Consider the following 25,843-nt stretch of genomic DNA (forward strand, 5'->3'; position numbering starts at 1 on the left):
TGTCAGTGCAGCCAGTATGCGCTTGCCTTCACTTGGCTTATAATTACATGCCTTTGCAATCTTGCTGCATCCTATCACAAATAACTCTGCAGCATATCTGTACTTCATACCTACATCTAACCACTGCATAAATAGTCTCCGACTGTATCTCACTTTCTTTATTTACATGTATATTAATACAATGAATGCATACACCTGCCATATACAAAACCATGAGAGGCATGTGTAAGAGTTCATCATACAAAAACAGACAGTTAAATAATGACAGCATAATTATCATAAGAGTGTATGAACATAAGAGTATATGAACATAAGATATGTATAAATAGGCATGAGCGCGCATCTGTACAATGTAGATATGTGCAAGGCAAAGCGGATAATGCATCAAGTGTTGAGACACCATAAACCTCCACAAATGCAGTAGTGTGACGTAACATTGAATCTATTCTTTTGTTCAGAGGCTGGCCAGGTGAGGAGGGTTACAGCGTTACACCTAAAAAGAAAACTCCATCGTCAAAGTTAAGGCTTGAGGAAAAGGCTCACAGTCTATTGTAGGGATATGAGAGAGACAGGATGCTCATTGGTCCATGTTACAGTAAATATTTGCTTATAACTAGATAATAACCATCAGAGAACATTGAATGACTCTATCAATCATAATTGGTAGATTTGCTATGAGCTGATAATGACTATGCAAAAGTCAACAACTAATGTTAGCCTGGCCTCTATGATGAACACATCAATTCTCCTCGGTGGTCCACAACTTTGTGAACTACATGTATTTAAAAATGCTATCTCCTACATATATATTTTGGTTGCCTTCGATGTTTGAAGCGGCGATGAACGAATGGTACAAATATGACCTTCACAATACTGACTGACACTTTAGCAATTCTAGAAACAAGGTCCCGCTAACCACTTGATCGCAATTGGTCTACTGAGTATCTTGTGTTACCTGATACAGCGCTTGTACTCTTCAGTGTTAATAGCGATCTGTGTGTATATATCCTTTCTTCCATTGGTCGTGTACTGTCCACTCGGTACTTTCAAGCAGCCAATGCTGCCAGCCTGCTCTCCAAACGCATGCTTGCTCGCTCGGTCTAGGCTTATTGAGACAGGCAACTCACTCCAACAAATACTCCTCTCAAATGGAGGGAGCACAAGCTACATAAGAACAAATACGCATTTGAAATGTCATCAACGACCAAATGTAGGTAAAAAAGTTTTGGTACTTGCAGGTTTTGGTATTTGGTACCTCAAATACTCTCAATGTATGACTACAAGGTACCAGATATAATCTAACAGAGCTGTTATCCTCAATATATGACTACAAGGTACCAGTTATAACCTAATAGAACTATTACCTTCAATATATGACTAAAAGGTACCAGTTATAACCTAACAGAGCTATTACCTTCAATATATGACTAAAAAGTATCAGATATAACCTAACAGCATTATTATCCCCAATATATGACTACAAGGTACCAGATATAACTTAACAGAGCTATTACCCTCAATGTGCGTATGACTACAAGGTACCAGATATAACCTAACAGAGCTGTTATCCTCAATATATGACTACAAGGTACCAGTTATAACCTAACAGAGCTATTACCTTCAATATATGACTAAAAAGTACCAGATATAACCTAACAGCATTATTATCCTCAATATATGACTACAAGGTACCAGATATAACCTAACAGAGCTATTACCTTCAATATATGACTACAATGTACCAGTTATAACCTAACAGAGCTATTACCTTCAATATATGACTAAAAAGTACCAGATATAACCTAACAGCATTATTATCCTCAATATATGACTACAAGGTACCAGATATAACCTAACAGAGCTATTACCTTCAATATATGACTACAAGGTACCAGTTATAACCTAACAGAGCTATTACCTTCAATATATGACTAAAAAGTACCAGATATAACCTAACAGCATTATTATCCTCAATATATGACTAAAGGGTACCAGATATAACCTAACAGAGCTGTTATCCTCAACGTATGACTACAAGGTACCAGTTATATCCTAACAGAGTTATTACCCTCAATATATGACTAAAAGGTACCAGATATAACCTAACAGAGCTGTTATCCTCAATGTATGACTACAAGGTACCAGATATAACCTAACAGAGCTGTTATCCTCAATGTATGACTACAAGGTACAAGATAAAACCTAACAGAGCTATTACCTTCAATATATGACTAAAAAGTACCAGATATAACCTAACAGCATTATTATCCTCAATATATGACTAAAGGGTACCAGATATAACCTAACAGAGCTGTTATCCTCAACGTATGACTACAAGGTACCAGTTATATCCTAACAGAGTTATTACCCTCAATATATGACTAAAAGGTACCAGATATAACCTAACAGAGCTGTTATCCTCAATGTATGACTACAAGGTACCAGATATAACCTAACAGAGCTGTTATCCTCAATGTATGACTACAAGGTACAAGATAAAACCTAACAGAGCTATTACCCTCAATGTGTGACTTCAAGATACTAGAGGATAGATTTATTGGAGAAGATAGATTTATTGGGGAGGATAGATTTATTAGGGAGGATAGATTTATTGGGACGATAGAATTATTTGGGGGGATAGAATTATTGGGGAGGATAGATTTATTGGGAGGATAGATTTATTGGAGAGGATAGATTTATTAGAGAGGATAGATTTATTGAGAATAGAATTATTGGGTAGGATAGATTTATTGGGGAGGATAGATTTATTGGGGAGGATAGATTTATTGGAGAGGATAGATTTATTGGAGAGGATAGATTTATTGGGGAGGATAGATTTATTGGGGATAGATTTATTGGAGGATAGATTTATTGGGGAGGATAGATTTATTGGAGAGGATAGATTTATTGGAGAGGATAGATTTATTGGGGAGGATAGATTTATTGGGGATAGATTTATTGGAGGATAGATTTATTGGGGAGGATAGATTTATTGTAGTGAATAGATTTATTGGAAAGAATAAATATTTTTGCACCTCATTGGAGAGAAGAATGCATTCGTCGATGAGCGAAATCTGCATAGAGATCCCTTCCCTGAGAGACAGGATAAGTTGTGTAAGGAGTTGGAAGATACGAGCGAGTGCATCAAAGCTCGTACTGCATGAAAGTACAGGTCGTATTCTCGGTACGGCATTGTACCAAAGCCTCGTGAGTAAGATCAGCTCTCTCAAAGTCGATAAGGAGTTGATGTCTTTGAGAAGCCAAGAGCCACTGCTCGCTGGATAATTATTGTACTGCATAGGGATACTGCTTAGTAGCGTCATTGTGAGGTCACACACCCATTGCACTAGCGGCTGTAGAGAGCTAGCCTTGGCTGCAATGTAGTGAAGGAGAATATGGATTAACAGGTTATTTCAGACTGCCAGTTGGTTGGTTCAAGTCTATCTACTTTTTTGCTTGATCTTACATTTATTGCATCTCCGTGCCTATGATTGATCTTACATTTATTGCACCTCCGTGCCTATGATTGATCTTACATTTATTGCATTTCCATTTCTATGAATCTGCTTTGATGCATGAAAAGTATGTAAGTTTAACTTTTACTTCGATGTTTATTGTTTTATGAAACGTCTTACTAGGGATCATTAAACAATATGAAAGGTACTCTTGGAAGATGTCGATTGTCATAAGCAATATCCACTATGTATTCAGTACCACATGTTGTCAATCCTAATGCGACAATTTGTTTGTTTGCTGTAAAAATAGTTGACAGCAATTAGAAATTGAAACGAAAATCACCAACCAACCACTGATAATTGCTAAACGTTTAAATGTGTAGAGTAGTTGACATTGTGAACTGACAGCAACAAACAACACGAGTAAATGCACTCGGTGGTGTTATTATTAGTTGGTGGTGTTATTATTAGTTCATAAATCCTACCATCTTCTATGACTGTGAAAACTTCCCTGCCATCATTTTTGAAAAGGGAATGATACAACGCATTAACTTATACGAATAATACTTTTGGATCAATCAAAATTATTGGGGTGCAGTCTCTCCCTATAACTCGACATGATGACATAAATATCCTATTGACAATATATATGAGAGTACAACATAACTATCATATTAACAATATATATGAGAGTACAACATAACTATCATATTAACAATATATATGAAAGTACAACATAACTATCATATTAACAATATATATGAGAGTACAACATAACTATCATGTTAACAATATATATGAGAGTACAACATAACTACCATATTAACAATATATATAAGAGTACAACATAACTATCATATTAACAATATATATGAGAGTACAACATAATTGTCATATTAACAATATATATGAGAGTACAACATAACTGTGAGTTTAACAATATATATGAGAGTACAATATGACTATCATATTAACAATATATATGAGAACACAACATAACTATCATATTAACAATATATATGAGAGCACAACATAACTACCATATTAACAATATATATATGAGAGTACAACATAACTATTATATTAACAATATATATAAGAGTACAACATAACTACCTTATTAACAATATACTGTACATGTATATATTGCAGATTTATGAGTGAGAATCATAAATCCCACGGCACCCACGGCACCTTGTGGGTACCGTGGGATACCCACAAGGTGAAATGTACAAACTAACTGGTGTAAGCACCACTTGAAAACTGATGGAGGGTTTTGAAATGTGATACAGATTTGCTTTTGGCATTTATGCAATCTGCTGCAAGCTGGCCTGCATGTGCAGAAGATTAATGTCAGACAGTAAACTAATCGCCAGTTGATGTTTAAGAGTACAGTAATACTTCAACTTACGAGTGCTCCAACGTACGAGAAACTTGAGATACGAGCCAGCTTTCAAGCAAGTTTTAGCACTAACATACGAGCCATGTTTGAGATACGAGCACGTGAGTCAGTTGCCAAGTATGCTGGAGGTGTTTTATGAGAACAGCATCACTCTGTATTTTTCAACTGCTCAGGTTATACTGTTGTACCGTGTTTTTTTTGTGCACGATTTTCTGTGCAGAATTATGTGAATTAAACGTACTGTGCGTAGACCGAAAGTTTGCCAGTAAAATGAAAGATAATACAAAGAAAAAGCAAATGATAACAATTGATATTAAACGGAAAAATATGCGAAATGTGTATGCGTGATTGAGCTAGCTCGGCAATATGACAGAAATACATTCATAATTATCAAACAGAAGGATTATATTCAGGGCATTTAAATCGCAAAAGGACTAACCATAGTTTCTAAACGGTGCAGCGATCTTCACGACCGCTGATGGCATTGGACAAACAATTGGCCGGTGACAGCGTAACTGAAACAATGCTATGTGAAAAGGCCGGCGCTATCTATCCAAACTGTTTAATAGACATTCGGACAAGCTGGCTAGTGGTCATGCATTAACCATTTGTGACGACACTTGTGTTCGTCCTAATCGCAACATGATGCAAGGGCGACAAAGGCAAACGTCCTTAGATAGGTTTACCTTAAAACGGCCGGCTAGTCGTGAAAGCGAAAAAAAGGAAGAATTTATCGCTAACCAGCAAGAAACTTTAAACTATGAACGCCGAAGAAATTTTAATTACGTTTAGTTGAAAATGAAAGTTTGCTTTTAGGTTTGCTTCTAAGTTTGTCTTTTAACACTTTGATAAAATCCAAATTTATCAAAGTCAACTGTTGTAACGAAGGATAACTTATATCTCCCTCCCTGGCAAACGCGAGTGTTAACTGCTATTGTATGTATTTAATTTTACATTTTAATTAATCACATTTCCTTGCATCATTTTTTATTTGTTGCTTTTTGAAAGCATGTAGTACGTAAGGAGAATAACCAACATGTTCTTTCTGTTACAATATCTTGTTTTGAGTGTTTTATTTGCTTCTTTTAGAGTATGGAAACCAATCAATATATATTTAATTGTTCTATATATAAATAAATTGCACCAACATGCGAGTAAATTGACATACGAGCTCAGTCTCGGAACGCATTAAGCTCGTAAGTTGAAGTATGACTGTAATGGTGAAAGTCGTGGATAACAAAGTAATATGACTCAAGCTCACGCGTGACTAGTTCATAGCATAGACATCAGGAGTTCATGTCTATGTTATGCCGAAAAAATGTGTAGAAAATAAAATATCATATTTTTATTGTCATAAATAAATGTAGTTTTAGAATACTCTCAGCTAACCATGAATTGTATTCAAATCCTTGAGTAGGTGAGACATGATGAAAGTATGTGTACAAAAGCAGGCAACTTAAAGGCAGGCAACACTTACACTCATCTGGTAAAAAATCTGAAAGAGGTTCCAACATGGAGAGCAACTTATCAACATCTTGTTCAGCATTATTTCCTGGTTGTCCCAGTAACCAGCGAAACTTCTCCTCAGCATTCTACAACCATTAGCATCCCTTATTTCTTCACTATTACAAGCTACAGCTGCCAAATAACTGCATATTCAAAGTATTAAATTACCGTTAAACATCTACTTATAATAACGTCAACATATATGTTTATGTGGAATGGCTAACTGAAATATTGCCTATTGAGAGAATGTTTACTCCAACATAGAATGATCTGGAAAGAGGAAACAAGTTTTGAAACAAATTAGTTTATATGTTAAAGTTTGACTGTTTTATCTTCTATTGAAAGTAGCATAGGATGTATCATGGGCATTCAACCAGCGAGGAGCGGTTTGGAAGTTGTCCTTCCATTAATTACTGTGAGGTAACAACTCCAAATATATGCTTATATACATGAACGCATAGTGCCATGTCCTTGTCAGTGTATTATGATCTTGATGTCGCCTACCTGATCAGATTCGTCATAAGCTGATGAAGAGAGCACAGCTATGAAGGCCTGGCTGGTATGGTGTAAGAGAAGGGCTGTCAGATGATCAGCAGCGGCCACCAAACCAGCTTCGTTGCTCATCGACAGCGCTACCTGCAGCGTGATATCAAAAGATATGTAGGACTTACTGCGGGCGATTGCACGAGCCAGTGTGCCCGCTAGAAGGTCTATTCAACTATGACATGCAGCTGCTTGAAGAAATAGAATGATGGTACACAGGCTAAATATATACATTTGACAACTATTGTAGATAACATATATCAACTAGCCCAACAGTTTAGATTAAGTGAAAGTAATGTGTGAACAGCAACTGGCACGGAAATTAGCGATCAAACGTAGTCAGTGATTGAGAGATTACCAAGAATTATATTATTATTTCAACGGCGATAGGAGTCGTCACTTATAAACAGCAAATTTGTGATAATAAGTAATAAACTCAATATTGAACAGCAACAAATAATGTTAATATTGATATCATACGTTATCGTGATTAAAAAAACCTTTTTACAACAACTCTCATCTGCGTCAGTCTAGAACTCTCATCTAGGTAAAAACAACATAAACATCGATAATGCTGGTAAGTCAATGAATATCAGTAAATAGCGTGCAATGTGTATGGTGAAAGTTACTCGGACTTTTGTTCATGCTTTTAATTTTTTTAACTTTTGTTGCGCTGCGTACATATTAATTTAATTAAGGGTTTGTTGCTGCGGTCTGCACAGCGATGGCCTTCACTTCCGTTTGTCGTTCTACTTCACTAGTACAGTAATACCTTGAGATAGGAACTTAATGCGTTCCGGGACTGAGCTTGCATGTCAATTCACTCACATTTCAAATCAATTTTTCCCTTATAATATAATTAAATACAAATTAATTCATTTCCATTCTCAGGACAAAAACACGTAAAACCAAAGAAAAAAATGTTTTTAATTGTTCCAATTCACCAGTTATGATCCGGAATAAAATATGACATGATTATGTACTGTACTGTGTGTAGTTTTTACCTTCGAAGGCAGGCGGTAGCGTGAGAGAGAGAGAGTTGACAGTGATACGTTTGGTATGCTACACTCTTGTGACACTACGTAACATATCCTTTAAATTTAACTTAAATGAACTTAGCGTATTATACACACACTTAAAAATAAGTTTTAGTCTTACGTCATACTAAACTTAATTCTAATTTTGTTTCATTTTCATTTTTCTACTTTTCTTCTTCTATCTTAACTCTTTTTGAATATCTCTCTTTCTGACTCACTTTCACCTTTTAAAATGTTTTTTAAACTGATTTGAGGAGAAAGACCGAGCGATGCTCATAACTGGCCTCTCGCATACTCCACCCAATGGCCGCATCACTAACCATCTTATATGCGCGTATCTCAAATTTGTCACGTATCTCAAGACAAAAATTTGCTCAGAACTTTCCTTGTACCTCAAATTTCTCCTATGTCCGGACGCTCGTATCTCAAGTCATTATTGTCCATAGAAATACATGTAGTAGTGATATGGAACCAGCTGAATAAGAACATAAGACACTGAGCAGTATTATAATATTATACCATCTCATCTGAGTTTAAACTACTAAATTAAATTATTAAATATCTTCATCTACTTCCTAATAGAGAATTCTAGTTAGGAAACTAGGAAGGCAACATGTCCCATGCCAAGCCCATGTATTGAAATAAACTCCTACACTACCATGATTCATGCCAGGCAGCATTGCTTTGGTGTGTATTCACAGCAGCATGACAACTTTCAGGAGAGCAAACATACACACATACCTTGTTTACTCAAGTGAGCAAGCGAATTCCTTTGTATTTTGCAAAAGTTAATTATTATGTTACAATTGCATAAAACAAAGGTTTCAGAATAGAACTGAAGCTAGATTGTTAGCCGCCTAGTGTCACAGTCTAACCTTACGATGTTGCCAGGCAACTAGCTAGCGGATGAACTCAGCGCGATACATTTACCTTCATCATGTCCATCCTGGTTGATAGCTGGGCTTGTAGTCCTCGAGCTTGCTTTGACAAACCAGCCAAGAGGTTTTGGGAGACTTTGTCGGCCAAGCCGAGGTCTGTCAACAGAATATCAAGGCTTTATATCATTTTCAGGCACCTCTAATGATATTTGTTTTAAACTGAATTGCTAAAAATATCTCAAAGTTATGAGACACAAATTTATATAATTTCTGTAACTAAATTATTTTAATCTTCATTGCGATTTTACATGAATTCAGGCTACATTGCAGGCTCTCGACAATTGGCTCATACAGTACGGACATTCATAACAAGCCACAACATACAAAACTATGGCTAATATTATTGCAGATCTTTGCAGAAACATGCCTACTAATAAATCAGTTCAGTCACTTCACAATAGAATGAGGAAGCCAGCTGACAAATAAGAGAAGCAAATAATATGACCTGTCGTAAGATGCTGGTGTAGATAACTAGAAATTCCACTGTCATACAGCCCACGACCAAAGTGATATTGGAAAAAAAAGGGTCTGATGGTTGAGAAATGCAATATTAGCAGTCAAATGGCACTGCAGCGCAATAGGATAACTGCAATGGTAGCTGTAATGTACTGGGTGTGGGTGTTATTATATACAACAAATAGCAACAATGAAAGGAAAAGATTATATGTTTATATTTTTCCCCCTGCAATAGGAGAAATGCAATATTGGCCAATATTAGAAGTAAAATGCACTGATATTATTAGAATAACCAATATTATTAATATAGTAATAATATAAAACCAATGCACAGTTTTGTTTACATTTCAAAACGTCATAGCTGAAAATATCAATAAGTTGTGATATTTATATAGATTTTTAAAAAATCTATTTAACAAAACTATTTACAAAAAAGAATAGCAGTAACATATTACCCATCATCGATGTTGCTAGTGTGACTATTACACTTCAATAGTCATCTAAACTTATAATTAAATATTGTAATAATCTCATAAGAATCGTTAGAAAAAAATATCATTGTCATTTCCTTTACTTTCACTGCTTTGGACATCAGTTAGTTCACTTTTGAATACCAAAGTACTCAAAAGTTTCCAAATGTCAGTTACTTTGAAATGGGCAAAAAAGAAACGATTTCTGTACTTCTACGTTAATTACAGAAACCTTCGGCAATTTGACAATGCTATAGACTAGTGAAATGTGCACGTTATTTTTTCGTGAAATGCGCGCGACTTAATGATTCTATTCTCTGTCGCTCGGCATTTCGTTTGCCGGTCTTTACTTTTATTAAACCAAGCTTGTCAAGCGTTTTGTGACGAATTTCGGCCAAATTAATTTGTCTATTTGTGTATAATCCGATCAGATGGGTAAGTTTTAAGAGACTATCGACAATTTACAAAGACTTGGTAACATTTTTAAATAGGCTTACATGTTTTGTATCGTTATTATACTTTAACGACTCTACAAAACGATGGTTAAATCTGTTGATGAGATTTTGAAACAAGGGTTTGCGCCGTTGTTAATGAATAATTTTCATAAGTTGTGTGCACATGCATTTATCATAAAAACTCTCAAACTTCGCTCCAGCTCGTTTGGTCGTGGGACAAATAAAAATAAACAACCTGTTCTAAAGTAAGATAACCGACACCTGTTGCGCCCACGCATCTTGGAAATGAGTAGGCGAACAAAATGCATGACTCAGAGTTGTATGCAAGGGTAACTACTTCTTGTATGCAAGGGTAACTACTTCTTATGAATAGAACGCTTGCTCTGAAATTCCTTAAAGGCGAATGACATGGAATGCCGCAAGGTGTGAAGTCATAGGCCACTTAGTACGATCGTTATACGCTTGGGCACTCCAGCGATAAACTATGCAAAGAAAAGAGGAGAGTTGGCATCCACAATCACCTAGCGACAATGTGAAGAATGTGCTCAGGAAAGCCCCCGTCAAGGAAAACCCGGAGCATACCAATTGAGCTACACTTAGGAGTTGCCTACAGTTGACAGGCAGCAGACAAGCTGACAAGAATGCGGAAGAACGGGCAAAGCATTATTTGGAAGATCTACATGTAGATGGAGCAAATTTTAAACTGGAAGATGAATGTCATGTCTAAATGGTGGCAAGACACTGTGGAGAATAAGAGTCAGTAGCCACTTGAGACCTTAGGTTGAACAGAAAGTTGTGATACCTAGACATGTTGACTCAGGTCCTCCAAAGAGCCTTATCAATAAGCACCTCGCACACGATGGTTGTATAGTTTATAGAAGCGGGTCCATATTTTTAGATAAATTGCGTTCTTCTGAATGTTTTTTGTTGCTTCTTAACGCATTCACTGCATTTTTTTGTTCAATGCACAGGCGAATGACTAGATGTATTTTATTCTATATGAATATATAGAATAAAATTCTATATATTAAGTATATTCTATATATATATATATATAAAATATAGAATATATTCATGTATTCTATATGAATAGTTCTAATCCTAAGAGTTTGCTTTATTTCTAGATGTATCTTATTATTTCTCGGCATATTGCATTCTTTATCAATATATTATAATATTTTAAGGTAATAAGAACACAAAGAAAAAAAGGAAACGATTCAGATTAGCAGTTACGTACAAGGGAGAGGTAAAAAAGTGGTGTTTACCTGAGCGAAGGCACAGAATGGTATCCTCACACGTCACACCAGTGCATATGTCATACTCCAACAGTGTGCTAAGTTCTTCGACTGTTACATTCTTTCTTCCAAACAAAAGCATGCGACACTCGCTGGTCATTGCAACACACACACAGCCATTCGGGGATATAGCTAAGGAGACAATCTTCTCATATTCATTGGTCATGTCCGAGGAGCAGATCTCCGCGTCATTAAGCGACAATCTGGAAATGAGCCGCACATCAAGGTCATCGCAGGCAAATGCTGAGCCGAAGGGAAAAAGAGAGGTATTGTCAGTCAGAAGGGGGCTGGTCGCGTAGGCTGTCACACAGCTCGGGAACTGCACAGAAGTCTGTCTGACCCAGTGAAGATTCTTTTCAGGGATAATAGTGTTGGCGTGGAACGCTGTGTGGAGACCAAGCGTTTCCTCACACATGCTCCATTGCTGAATTTCAGTACCGTGAGGCTTGTCTATAGCGACAAGCACTGCGCTGCTGCTCATTGGCTGCACGCACTGCACCGAGCTGATCCTATCAACTTCTGTGCACTTGTCAACAAAGAAGGCGGAGAAGCAGTCACAGGTTATGAGGCATTGGCCTGGCTGAATGTAATACCCGCTCGATGTTATCTATAAATACACCGTAACCGGTTCTAAAATTAATTCATCCATTCAGAAAGCAGACAGCTGAATTAACACTATGAATAAATAGCTGCAAAGACACAGCCTGATGATGTCATAGCCTTCTTATTCCTTGGACATTCAATAATTAGTGCCCATTTCAAATATAGTACCGGGTTCAAATATACATACAGATTTGCTTCCTGGCAGAATCAAACAGCTCCAATGGTTCGTGAACATGTCTGCTATTGATAGCAAGTTGATAGCAGTTAAAAAAAGCGCATCCGCTGCGGCGGATGGCGCAATACATGCCAGACAGGAGATGGGACTATAAGACTTGCTATTGCTGTAGAAACAGGAAATATATGGCCCTTTGGTGCAGACTTTACACATCAATGAAAGAAAGTAAGCTAGGATATCGGCAACGAAGGCAGCGAATGTAGTTTATTAGGTATCATACGTCAACAGAGAGCTTGTGGAGTCTGATTGGGTCCTTGGTTCGACCAGTTGTGCTAAGAATCTGGAGGGAGCCATTAGCTTCCAGTACTATATCGGCGCACTTAAGCATTCTGTCTTCAAATGTTTCCAGGGCTGTACGAGTCACAACCATCTCTGGTTTTTGATTAATAATGCCGACAGCAACCTATATATGACAAGAATAATATTGCTGATCTGAGATTAAAGGCTTAAAGATGTGGTTGTGTCAAAAAGGTCAATTTAATGAAATTAATACCAATAAAAGGCTAAAACATGAGCTACAATTTGATATCATTTTTGTCTTTGTAGACCAATCCTGTCCAGAGATAAATGCGTTTGAATGAGGCCATCTTTTAAAAAGCTCACGTTCCAGCAGGTGCTTCATTCGTGACGTAACTAGTGATACATCTGAAAAGAGTCCATGAGCGATAAATAGAAGGTCGCTTCATTAGCCAATCATCAGCACAAAATTTTTATATAGGTCATGATACATGTTATCACTCGTAAAACGCGTTGTCTGTGATCTCAAATTTAGGGATTATATTCTATTATTAAATCGCATAGACATCGATATTCACTAAATTAATTAACATAGTAACTTTAATGAATTACTCGATCGACACGTTTTATTGACGAATGACAGAATTGTAAAATGCTGTAAAGCTACTGCGAAGGTGACTCCGAATTTTCTGTGCCTCAGGTGGTTAAAGTGCTACGGAGGAAGATAGGAGAATGGAAGTAAATTTATCTTTTACTTTGAGTCTCCTATAGATAAACTGTTGAGTTTACATTCAGATTAGATTTCCCTGTTTGAGGTTATAATGTACTTTCCTGCGCGTGAGGGATACGTATGTACAGGGAGTTCTTGACGGCTTCTTTTTAATCCATAGCATCTAGCAATACAATGGCTTAGATTGATGAATATACTAAAGAAAAATATTTTTAGAACTCATTAATACATGTACTAATTAATAACATTATAACTTTTTGCTATCACTAATCATTGATTTATAATTTTTTATCGTTTCACCGAGCTATATTTGCTTCAAATTTTCTGTGGCATCTTTATCTAGTATATTAGATTTATGATTTGACTTTAGATGTTTAGTTCTCACTTGTAGAAAGTGAAGAAAATCGATTGATCAATGCAAATCTTCAACTTCCAGAAACAAAGCTTCAAATCGTTGGCTTGGCGTACTTATGCTTTTGTTAAACATTTATTCGTTTTTAAAATTACACTCGCAATCTATCTAACTCCCAATTTGAAAGCTTTCAGTAGATACGCGTTAGAATGACATATCTATGAATGACATATATTTATTGCATTTGTTTTACTGATTACAGTCAGTGTGGAAACTGCCATAAATGGAAAAGAGAGACTTGAATGTGTGCTGCATAAACCATGATGTTTTGTTTGAATTTGCTGCAGTAGATGAATTTGTTTTATGGTATCAGTTGAAACTATGTGAGTGGCCATGACTTGATGGATATTTTTAATAAAAGCATTAGGCCAACATGAAAATTTTTTTACTTGTAAAAATTATATAATAAAATAATATTGTTGAAGATAATGCAAAACATGATTTGCTATGCAAAACATGATTTGCAGAACATTGAATATATCATAGCCCCGTTAACACCTGTGCTAAAATCTTTTCTGATAGATGGATTTATGAAATGCAATCAGAGCTGCATGGTCAGGCACTGTTGCATAGCTCGACCATTTGTTTAGTACTTGAATCAACTAATCAAATGTGACCAGTGAATTTTTTTCTACACATTGATACCAATAATGACACGTTGACAGTCGACTATACAATGTACATGACTTAGGGATGTAGTTGGTTTGGCCAAATATTCTTTTCAAAGACGCAGTTTGCTTATTTTACTTACGGTAGTAAGAAACTAGTTTTCAGTGTGGGCAATGATATACAGCCCCTCCCCAAGGATAGGCGACGGACATAATGTGGGCGGGGCTTTTGGGAGGCTGTATAGCGTTAGTGTGGGTTGCGACAGAACTGTGCCGATACAAAGACCTTATTCTACATAGTTTGCTTGACAGAATTACTGTAGACCGGTAGAATTGGTAGTCGGTACTAAGATGTTTACACAGCATTTAGAAGCTAATATGACAAGTTTTTAATTTTACTTGTTTGAGGCATTTGAGACATTGGTAATAATGTATCTGTAAGTGGATTAAAAATTTTATTCTAGCCAACACAAGCAAATATAAGATAAAATTTATGCCAATAGAGCCGCGTAGGACTAGACATTTATCGCAATAGCTGATGTGATTACGAGAGTTAAGGTCCAAACACACTAGGCGATTTTATCGCGAGCGTCATGAGGAGGGCGGAGATATCGCTGGCGTGTGCATAAACACACTTGAGCGATTCACTAGCAAACGTTATAATTGGCACGCCCACAGACTGCCAATAAAATTCCGTATCATTAGTTTCTTCGGAGTTGTTAATAAATCTAAGTTAATCAGTATGGCGCGGCCTAGGCAACAACGTAAACAACTTACGCATTTGTTATTAAACCCATCTCACTTTCACGGATTGTACATGCCTACACTACAAGAAGACAAGAAAAAATGATTATTCTATTTTTAACTAAAATTTTTTACTATTTTTATACATATTTTATTTTGTAGTGGTTTTTTATACTTAATATATTAAATATTTACCGTTCTCAAGATGGTCAACCTGCGCAACGATTGACTCCAAATGTTGGTTTTCAAATCGGATTTTTGTAATTTTTTTGTTATGGTGTACAAGACTGGGAGTGCTATTATTAAATTTATGAACAATCCAGTGTTTGTTCTGAAGATGTTTCAATCGTAACAAAATAGCAAATTGTTGCTGCTGTACATTGGTGAACAGCGATAAAAAATAATTACCCGCCATAAAATTGCATTCTGGTAAAAGCCAACCAATCGAAATGCATCTCGCTAGCGATAAAGTTGTGTAGAGAAAGTCTAACGTTATCGCTCTGCATGAGCACGCTGAGTGAATTCTAGTGCAGATTAGCGCCACGCAGCGCGATATCGCTCTAAATATCGCCTAGTGTGTTTATACCTTTAGAGACAGGTTGTATCACGTGTTACATCACTTTGGGCAAGTCTGGGCATGTTTTTTTGGCCTGAGCGTTTTTACCGCGATCGAATTTTTTCGATTTTAATCTTCAATATCTTGACAATCTTGACAATGAGATCGCCTAACACAACAAACAACATATCAACTGATAAACAAAGAAAAATACTTTCTTGTAAAACCAACTCAAATTTGACGCAACCACATCTTTAAGCATAACCAAGTGTGATTAGTGTACGCTACTGTGGTTACTGTATGCTACTGTGGTTATTGTACACTACTGTGATTATTGTAAACTGTGGTTATTGTATGCTACTGTGGTTATTGCAAACTACTGTGGTTATTGTATGCTACTGCGGTTATTGTATGCTACTGTGATTATTGCATGCTACTGTGGTTATTGTACACTACTGTGATTATTGTAAACTGTGGTTATTGTATGCTACTGTGGTTATTGCAAACTACTGTGGTTATTGTATGCTACTGCGGTTATTGTATGCTACTGTGATTATTGCATGCTACTGTGGTTATTGTATGCTACTGTGGTTATTGTATGCTGCTGTGGTTATTGTATGCTATTGTGGTTATTGTATGCTACTGTGATTATTGCATGCTACTGTGGTTATTGTATGCTACAGTGGTTATTGTATGCTGCTGTGGTTATTGTACGCTACTGTGTATTAAAATCCAAAGTGTTATAAAACAAACAAGTGCGAATAGGTGAAGTGACCAATGACTAGGTCATAGTAAATGCATAATAATCTCTTTAGTATCAATTACATAAGAGTCTCCAGTATTACAGATCTGTTCTAGAGTCAGAGTCTATAATTAATGGATGTTGACATGCTATCATGTTTCGAGGTCACTTTTAAGACATTTTATCAATCTTCAACCGAATTTTGCTTAAAATCATGCAGGAGTTATGTTACCTTATCAAACTACTCGACTGTTTTCATGTATTTTAAATGCTGTATATCACCACACATTCATCAAGAATACCGCTTTATATCTTAACAGGTATCAGAATAGACAGCTTTAGCTTCTATACAGTTGAGACAGTTCAACAAAGGTGAGCGAATTTCAAACTTACTTCTTCATGTGCGGAAGGATAAACAATATGACAGGGTTTCCTATTGGTCATTAGTTAGCAGCAATGATATTTTTGCATTTAGTCATATGGAGAAAGGAAACGAACCACTCCGGATGACGTGACGGCAGCCCATGCATCGAAAGACCTCCCTACAAATGAACCAACAGCAGGATTGACTGAAGCCAGAAGGAACTTCTTCTCATAGATTGTTTGATCTCTTGAGTCCTTTGCAATGGTAAGCTAAAAACAGAGCAACATACTCCATGAAATTGTTATTGTGTACCAAACTTCTATACATAAAGTACAACAGTAGTATTAATCATGCAGTTGTATACAAATTGCCTTAGTGTTATACATGTGTTGAATTCATATATCATATAGTGTTACCCTGAAAAGTTCATTACACATCCTTGGTTATATACATCCACATATGCTATAAAATACCATATGTATATATCATATGTATATCATATATATAAACATATACATAGGTCATATACAATAATATGTATAATAGATGTAGATGAATTTAAACTACATTGTACAATATATACATAATAATACAACATTATATTAATTAAGGCTACAAATTGTTTTGGCTTACACATTTTCACTCATCGGGTGCTGGTGTTGTATATACTATGTCCACAGTTTCACTCATCGGGTGCTGGTGTTGTATATACTATGTACACATTTTCACTCATCGGGTGCTGGTGTTGTATATACCATGTACACATTTTCACTCATCGGGTGCTGGTGTTGTATATACTATGTACACATTTTCACTCATCGGGTGCTGGTGTTGTATATACCATGCACACATTTTCATTCATCAAGTGCTGGTGTTGTATATACTATGTACGTATTTTCACTCATCAGGTGCTAGTGTTGTATATACCATGTCCAATACTCTCATATCAGAATAATGCTGATTAGGAGGTAAATAGCCATGGTATTGGCAGCAATATTAAATTATATATTATAATCACAAATACAAACCAGCTGTGTGGAGCTGATCCATTTAAGGGCAATAATATCATCTCCATAAAGACTCCTTGTATAGTTAGTGTAAGTCCATTTGTTTATCATCGATTCCTGCATCTGCCACAGACATATCTGTCCACTGGCCTCAGCGGTCAGCAACTTGGTGCCTGATGTGTCCCAGACAATGTGCTTGATCTCGCAGTCCACGGGTACAACAACATGAACATTCCAAGGAGCAGAGAGAGGGCATACGAATAGAGTGTCCGCTACTCCTCCGAAGTCACTGCAAGCAATTAAAAATGCATTTTAGAGAGTAACACGCCAGGCTAACATAGCTTAGTTCTCTTAGCTCTCCATCTTTCTCTTCTTCTGTTAGTTCTGGTCTTTAGCTGTACGTATCATGAGAACTGAAGGATGCATACAAATGAGCACAACCCTAACACAGTGGCTAATGTGTTAGACAGAACGACAGTAGACTAGCATGAGACAGTACTAGCTAGAAGTATGAGACAGTACTAGCTAGAAGTATGAGACAGTACTAGCTAGAAGTATGAGACAGTACTAGCTAGAAGTATGAGACAGTACTAGCTAGAAGTATGAGACAGTACTAGCTAGAAGTATTAGACAGTACTAGCTAGAAGTATGAGACAGTACTAGCTAGAAGTATGAGACAGTACTAGCTAGAAGTATGAGACAGTACTAGCTAGCGTATGACAGTACCAGGTAGTATGTGACAGTAGCAGATAGTGGTATGTGACAGTAGCAAGTAGTAGTATGTGATAGTAGCAGGTAGTGCTTGCCACGAGTATTTCTTGGCCAACGGTTTTTCGGGTATCGGGTTTGTTGATACAGGTTTTATGTCTAAAATTTTCCAACACCCAACATCTTAAAATTTACAATGCAATTATAATTCTATTCAATTTATTAATTCTAAACAGGCGAGCTGTTTAGAGCGCAATAGACCGAGTATTGTCCACTCTACTCGACGGATTTGTGTACCAAAACCCAAGCTCGCAAGTCAAAACCTGAACCTGCAAGATCGAAATTTCTATTACCCGAGACTCAAGAGAAGATAAACTCAAAAGTTCAACGGGTTTTATTACCCGTGCCCAGCACTAGTAGCAGATAATAGTATGCGATAGTAGCAGGTAGTAGTATGTGACAGTACCAGGTAGTATGTGACAGTACCAGGTAGTAGTAGTATGTGACAGTAGCAGGTAGTATGTGACAGTAGCAGGTAGTAGTATGTGACAGTAGCAGGTAGTAGCATGTGACAGTAGCTGGTAGTAGCATGTGACAGAACCAGGTGGTATGTGACAGTACGTTGTAATACTGAGGTGACGTGAAGAAAACTCCACTTACCAATCAGGAAGCTTAACTGAACCAGTTTGTTTCTCTTCCTGACCCTTCTTTAGCTTGTAACAACGAGGGGCTGAAAAGGCTATGAGATTCTTTCTGGAAATCACACATGAATTGAACCTCTTTCCAAGAGGAGGGAATTTTGTAACACCATCAAATTCAACAGTAGATATCAGCTCCATCGATGACTACAATAAACGTTCTAGAGTTGATTGCATTAGCACAAATAGCACATCTAGCATGAGTACAGTAGCTAAGAATCTTGGCTACACTGTCACGACATTTACCTTAGCGATATTAAGGCCTGTTTAAAATACTTTAAACTTGGGTTTGAGAATGCGGATGGTTCCAACCATTCCAAGGGCTTCAGTTAAATATTAAACCGTAAATACTTATACTGATATTTATAAAAAAGGTATTTTATGAGACTAAGCATGAAAAACCTGTTGAGTTTCAGTAAGTATTTTTGTTATCTGTGTCAAAGGTTGCCCGTGTCTACATTGATTAATAGATAGATTCATGGGTGTTTCAACGAACAGTTCTATTGGAGTTACATAATAATGTCAGTCAAGAAAATTATTAATCATCCATGTTTATGTTAGCAAATTCTTAGGAAATGTTCATCCAGTAGATCTTTTTCATATCCACTGGCACATAGTGAGAGAAGAAAGTGGAAGAAACATGAATGATGAAATGTAAATACAGACAAAAAACCAATGCAACTGAAGAGTAGCCAGTATTTAATTATAGGCATGCAGCAAACCATGAACCTCACCTCAATGCATTCTTTTTATTACATCAATTGCCGAAGAGCACTTTTACTCATTATACGGGCTGCCCTTGCCAATAACTATTTTAGGCTGGGTTTCTATAGGCTGAGATACTTAAAATCAATAATCTTGACATAACAAAGTCTAGGCTGGTCAAGTACTGGTCACGACACAATAATCATAATTAATAGTGAGTAGATCATTATAGGAGACAACGACAAACTTAACAATGCGTGGGTGTAGGGCAATTTGTGATCAAGCGTGAAAAAGTATGAAAGGCTTCGGATGATTAAGCCTTGAAATAGCTTACCACTAATTCATGCTATAAATAGTTTTTACGCACATAATCTCAATGAGTCAATTCAATTACCCATAATCATTGATTTTACAGTATGACATAATAAACTAAATATAAACATTACTGCATTATTTCTGAAACGAGTACCCAGTACCCAATAGCCATTTGTTCCAGGTGTGTTAATGGCATATTTACTACTCAAAGACATCCACAGACAACGGCCGAATAAAGACAAATGCTTTTTTAAAATATTTCATATGCACAATACTATTTATAACGAATGTAGTTTATTAATTTAATAAAAAAATTTTGCCAGGCAGTTACAGCATACTGAAGCCTATAGCTTTAACAGTGCAACCAAAGCAATTACAAAAACTGATGGTATCAATGCATATTATACCTAACAGATATTGAAAGGCCTTAGCATCTACTGTGTATATATATATATATATATATACTAGCTGTACCACCCAGCGTTGCCCGGGTAATAAAAAAGTCTTTGGACAGAAAATTGATTTGTATTTAACATATAATAACGTTTCCCATTCTTACTTTCAAACTACATATCACGACAGAAGTGTTTTGTGTAGTTGAAATAAATTGAGAGAAAAAATAAAACAACTGTAAAGGTTTTAAAACTTTGTCAAACAACTATAACTTTCAAGCTGTTAGCCTGGCACATTGCCAATGGAAAATTGCAGTAAGCTGCTAGGCTTCTAATGACGGTACTGCATGACATTGCGTCAGCATTGTTGTCCAGCTGCAGTTATTCTGATAATAGCTATAGCTAGAATGCAGACAGATATACGACATACACACGGACATACTTTGAGAAATATATATACATATAAATATATAATATATATATATCACTGTGTATGTTCGTCTGTGATTCAGTCTGTGATTCCAGCGATAATAGCTATTAGTATCTAGCAATGAAGAACTCGTGTCGCAGGAGATTTGATCTCGGAACCTCCTGTTCACCAGGCAATAAGCTAACCAATATAGCCAAGATGCATAGGATATACAGCATTAGGCGATATGAGTGGTTATCTAGGTTAAAATAACTATAGCACGCCACTTTTTGGCGCAACGCCACTAAAGCTTGCTCTCACGGCTCTTATTAGTACGTTTAGCAATACTAGCTTCTCAAATTAGCCATTGACAATTTGTCAGGCTAATGGCAAGTAGCAGGCAACTACATCACCTGCCACTGTTTATAAGATGTTTTTTTAATACCTGTGCAACGCTGGTCATCTGGCTAGTTGTCTAATAAACATTATGCTATCGCGCTATGAGAATTCTATTGTCCATCAGAGAGGCCTTAGTGTTTAGGAATTCATTTCACTTGACTAGCTGGCAAGGAGCCGGAAAACTCTTAAAATACAGCCACACATAACGATTGTTTTGTTCATTCTGACCGAAAACACGAAATGAACAAAAAACACAGAATTATTCGGCCGTAATTCACAGAATTGTCTGAGCTGAGCATGCACACCGAAATCGTCGACGAAACGCTTTTAATTGGCTGAACAATTTTTAGATTCTAGCAGCTTTTACAATTTTTACAGTCCAAGACACGCATTACGACACAATAAAAGTACGAGCGCAATTCTCCATAGTACATACGGTGCAAGTGCCTAGATTGCGCTATTGTTTATTCTTTTTTAATAATAATTTCTTTTTAGCAGCAAAAGTTCCGTTGTAGTAAGAGTTGCCACCTTTACCGCAAGTCAATTGCATCATATTTACTATGACAAACCGGGTTAGTATTTTCTTGCGTGTCGCGTTAAGTGCCTCAGACTATATAAATTGCAAAAGCTGCTGGAATTGTACTCGCAAATAATTTGTTTAGCCAATTAAAAGCGATTCGTTGCCAATTTCAGTGTGCTTGCCCAGCTCTGACAATTCTGTGAATTTTGACCGAATAATTCTGTGTTTTTTGTTCATTTCGTGATTTCGGTCAGAATGAACGAAAAAATCTTTACGTGTGGTCGTACCTTTAAGAGTAGTATGGCAAAATTTCAGCATATTTTGCAAAATGAAACTCGAATTGCAAATGATAACATAGAAACTAAAAACCATATTTGCACTTTAGTCTTAAGTTAGACACTTTAAACTTGTGTGCATAAACAGATTTAGTTAATACATGTAAATGATACTTTTTGCCAGTTTTTGGAATTTTTTGAGTACACAAATGATACATTTTTACTGTATACAAAAATATAGAATTATATTGTGAGCTGAGATTTGCGCCAAGGTTTTCTGTCACATGTAAAAGCTATCGCTGATTTCAATTTGCCAGTGTCGTCAAAGCCGGTCAACCTTGTACAATTCAAATGCACCACTTAAAAACATGTTGCCAAACCAAATTTATGCGTAATTAACCAATACAGGTTGATATTTGTAGAGATATTTATTTATATAATGTGTTGATTATACATAGTGTGATCCTAGTGTCTTAGAACCTAGTGTTGTCAGTCAGGCAGAGGAGAAATCAAAGAAGTGAAAACAGATTCTTAGATGAAATTCAAGAATTGATAGGTAGACCGTATAACATTTACTCTGGCATCAAGTGCACTCTGGCATCAAGCGTACTCTGGCATCAAGTGCACTCTGGCATCAAGCGTACTCTGGCATCAAGCGTACTCTGGCATCAAGTGTACTCTGGCATCAAGTGTACTCTGGCATCAAGTGCACTCTGGCATCAAGCGAACTCTAGCATCAAGTGTACTCTGGCATCAAGCGTACTCTAGCATCAAGCGTACTCTGGCATCAAGCGTACTCTGGCATCAAGTGTACTATGGCATCAAGTGTACTCTGGCATCAAGTGTACTCTGGCATCAAGCGTACTCTGGCATCAAGTGTACTCTAGCGTAGGTGTTGGAGATCATATGTTGCATATTATTGCAGATCATAACCACCTAATAGATAACTATAATTACTAAGGTTGCTGTATTATTCGATTATTAAATTTTACTATGTACAGTATGTACATGTATATAAAATTTTGATGTTTTTTTACGGGGGTTTGCATTAAATAATAGGCTTCCTATATAATAGGTTCCTATACTCCTCCATACGACATTTTTGCCTAACGATCCGAACACCAAAACGAATGAATGTCGTATAGAGAGGTTCATCGTATTAGCTTCCAATATATTGAATTGAGCAGAATATAAAATGACTTGTTTAGTTTTAGTTAGGGAGCGGAAAACAGAAAACTATGTAACAAAAAGCACAAACAGAATATTTAGTATCTGTGGAAGTTTACTTTTATAATCATACGTGAACAAATAAGCATAAAACATGTAGAAATAAAGTTTGCCACAGCAATGTAGTTGCATAGGTCAAACAAGGAGGTTGAGGAACTGTTACAAAAAAAAGTAAAAATGTAAATAGATGTACATGTATAAGTAAAAAATATACAAGCTGTGTTAGCGTTATTCTTAGGGTACGTTACATATCATATCTCTATCACCACTTCTAAATATGAACTCGCGTATTGCTTAATCTAAACTTGTGTTCTCTGAAGTAGATTATCATATTTACTCACTACAATGCTGGAGACTAGGCCTCGAGATCACATTGGGGGATTTCTGATCGGTGGGGTCTACAGATATAGAAAATAGCGTACTAAAAACAGTGTGCAAATATTTGATTATATTTGGCATAAACAAACAGCGGAGACAATTGTACACAGTAATTAAACTAACTGCTTGTTATAAAATTTAGTGTTTCAGACACTACATTAATAAGTTAATACCAATAAAACATCAATTAATCCCCAATGGCCAAAAAATTACTCTTAGCAATAAAATAATTATAGTTCGCTATTACAAGGGCTGAGGATGAAATCACCAGCAAGTTTATTCCAATAGAAACTGTTTCAAAAAAAAGGTGAGAAGTTTAGCGCGTTCTCCTTTGTGAATATCAATGAAAATTAACCACCGGGAGAAGCTTATTGAGGCAGCTTTTTCATTCGTTCGAAATTTGGGTACATCTTATCTATCGATATACAGGTATTAATTTCTCAAAATATGTCTGTCGTCTGTCTGTCATTCCGGCTATAGCTATTATTAGAATAGCTGTAGCTGGACAACAATGCTGACGTAACGTCATGGCCTACCACCATGAGAAGGACTACTACCCCTACTGGAATTACTAGCTTACAATTAGTAAGCTTACTAGCTTACTTAGTTCATAAGCTGATTTTTAACACCCGGGCAACGCCGGGAGGCACAGCTAGTAAACATATAATTGCGGTAATAATAAAAACCTTTATGAAGGATAACTTTGTTATTAATACAGAAAGTACAGAAAGTTAATAAATATGACGATAACTAATGACTCACAATAGTGGCTGAGCGCAGATGCTTCTACCAAAGATAATTTTGCAACAGCAATTCGTCATGGTTTTGGCAGCCAATTGACATGACGCGATCTGTCAATCAAACTAAACTATTGACCAATCAGTGTCCAGATACGACGAGGCTTGGCAACCGATGTTGCTATCCGTCATGACCTCCGACAAGCAACAATAGTGAATGTTGTTTTGAACGTTAATTTTGTTTTTATTTTTACCATCTATTTGACGATTTAAAATGATGAAACGATGTCAATGGGGTCTTTGTGACTCCGTTGACATCGTTTTCGACTTTGTGACTTTATTTGAATTTCAATAAAGATAATTTCTACAAAATATTGACTTCATACAATAAACAGAACAAACATTAACATGCATACATGTACATTATGCTAAGGGCAGAATTAATCATTATTCCAACAGTCATTTTTTTATCCGAATGAGAAAAATAGCTGGTCACTTGAAACACACATATAAATAATTGGACACAAGTACATTAAAGAGAAATAAGTATTGTCAATATATTTCGGCTATATATATATATCCAATATATTTAGCTCTAGCATTGAGCCAGCATTCTGTTCACCACTGCTGGTGGCCACTGTCTTGTATGGCTTGGGTGCTAAGTACCCAAGTCGTATACCCCTCATAGCTGCGAGAAGCTCAATGTCCCTGTTTAACAGCTGAACTTTTCTGAAATAAAGTGAAACAGAATGTATTATCACACTTTGCATATATTTTAAAGATTTAACATTAAAATTTTATTATTATAAGGAACACTTTTTCAATTCATACTTGAAGAATTGTTGACTATTTATTCATAGCATTGTAACTAAAACACATGTGTTTTATTTATAAACACAGTTTCTTCAATAAAGTGTTGAAACTCACTACTTGTTTTCAATTTTATACCTATTGTCAGTTATGTCTGCAGTCAGTGGGCGCTTCTTTCGGTCTTCATTTATCAGCCAACTGATGATCATGAAGGACACTGGCTCTGCAATGATTTTTCTCCCCCTTGGCCTGTCCCATTCCTGCGGTTTTGATGTGCAGGCTGGTTCACTGGGAACTTCTTGCAGGCCATTGGTCAGCCAGTCTGTCAACTTGAGAACTAGTCCCAAGACATGGACAAACACCCCTCCAGCTCTAAAATTTAAATGTCTTATTATGAAATAATGGGACTCAATTAAATTCAATCAAAAATTAAATGTATCAATTAATGCACATTTTGACAGTAACGTGCCTAAAA

General features: G+C 36.3%; 1 protein-coding gene across 2 annotated transcripts; it reads right to left on the bottom strand.

Moving 5' to 3' along the window:
* Positions 1-32: 32 nt before the first annotated feature.
* Positions 33-23,854, bottom strand: LOC137385737 (mediator of RNA polymerase II transcription subunit 16-like). Of its 2 annotated transcripts, XM_068072275.1 has the most exons (12): positions 23,785-23,854; positions 19,164-19,348; positions 17,817-18,084; positions 16,923-17,057; positions 12,616-12,798; positions 11,528-12,164; positions 8,874-8,977; positions 6,868-6,999; positions 6,335-6,449; positions 3,036-3,373; positions 956-1,164; positions 33-493 (listed from the first exon to the last, which is right to left on the bottom strand). In XM_068072275.1, the coding sequence occupies exons 2-12, from the start codon at positions 19,340-19,342 to the stop codon at positions 385-387; spliced, it is 2,409 nt and encodes an 802-aa protein (XP_067928376.1). In that variant the 5' UTR covers positions 19,343-19,348; positions 23,785-23,854; the 3' UTR covers positions 33-384. The 2 variants fall into 2 exon arrangements, with proteins under 2 accessions (XP_067928376.1, XP_067928377.1); XM_068072276.1 differs by lacking the exons at positions 19,164-19,348; positions 23,785-23,854 and having other exon boundaries at positions 16,923-16,966; positions 17,817-17,938.
* Positions 23,855-25,843: the final 1,989 nt, after the last annotated feature.

The sequence above is a fragment of the Watersipora subatra genome, chromosome 1 (assembly GCF_963576615.1).
Source record: "Watersipora subatra chromosome 1, tzWatSuba1.1, whole genome shotgun sequence".
Classification (NCBI taxonomy): Eukaryota; Metazoa; Bryozoa; class Gymnolaemata; order Cheilostomatida; family Watersiporidae; genus Watersipora; species Watersipora subatra.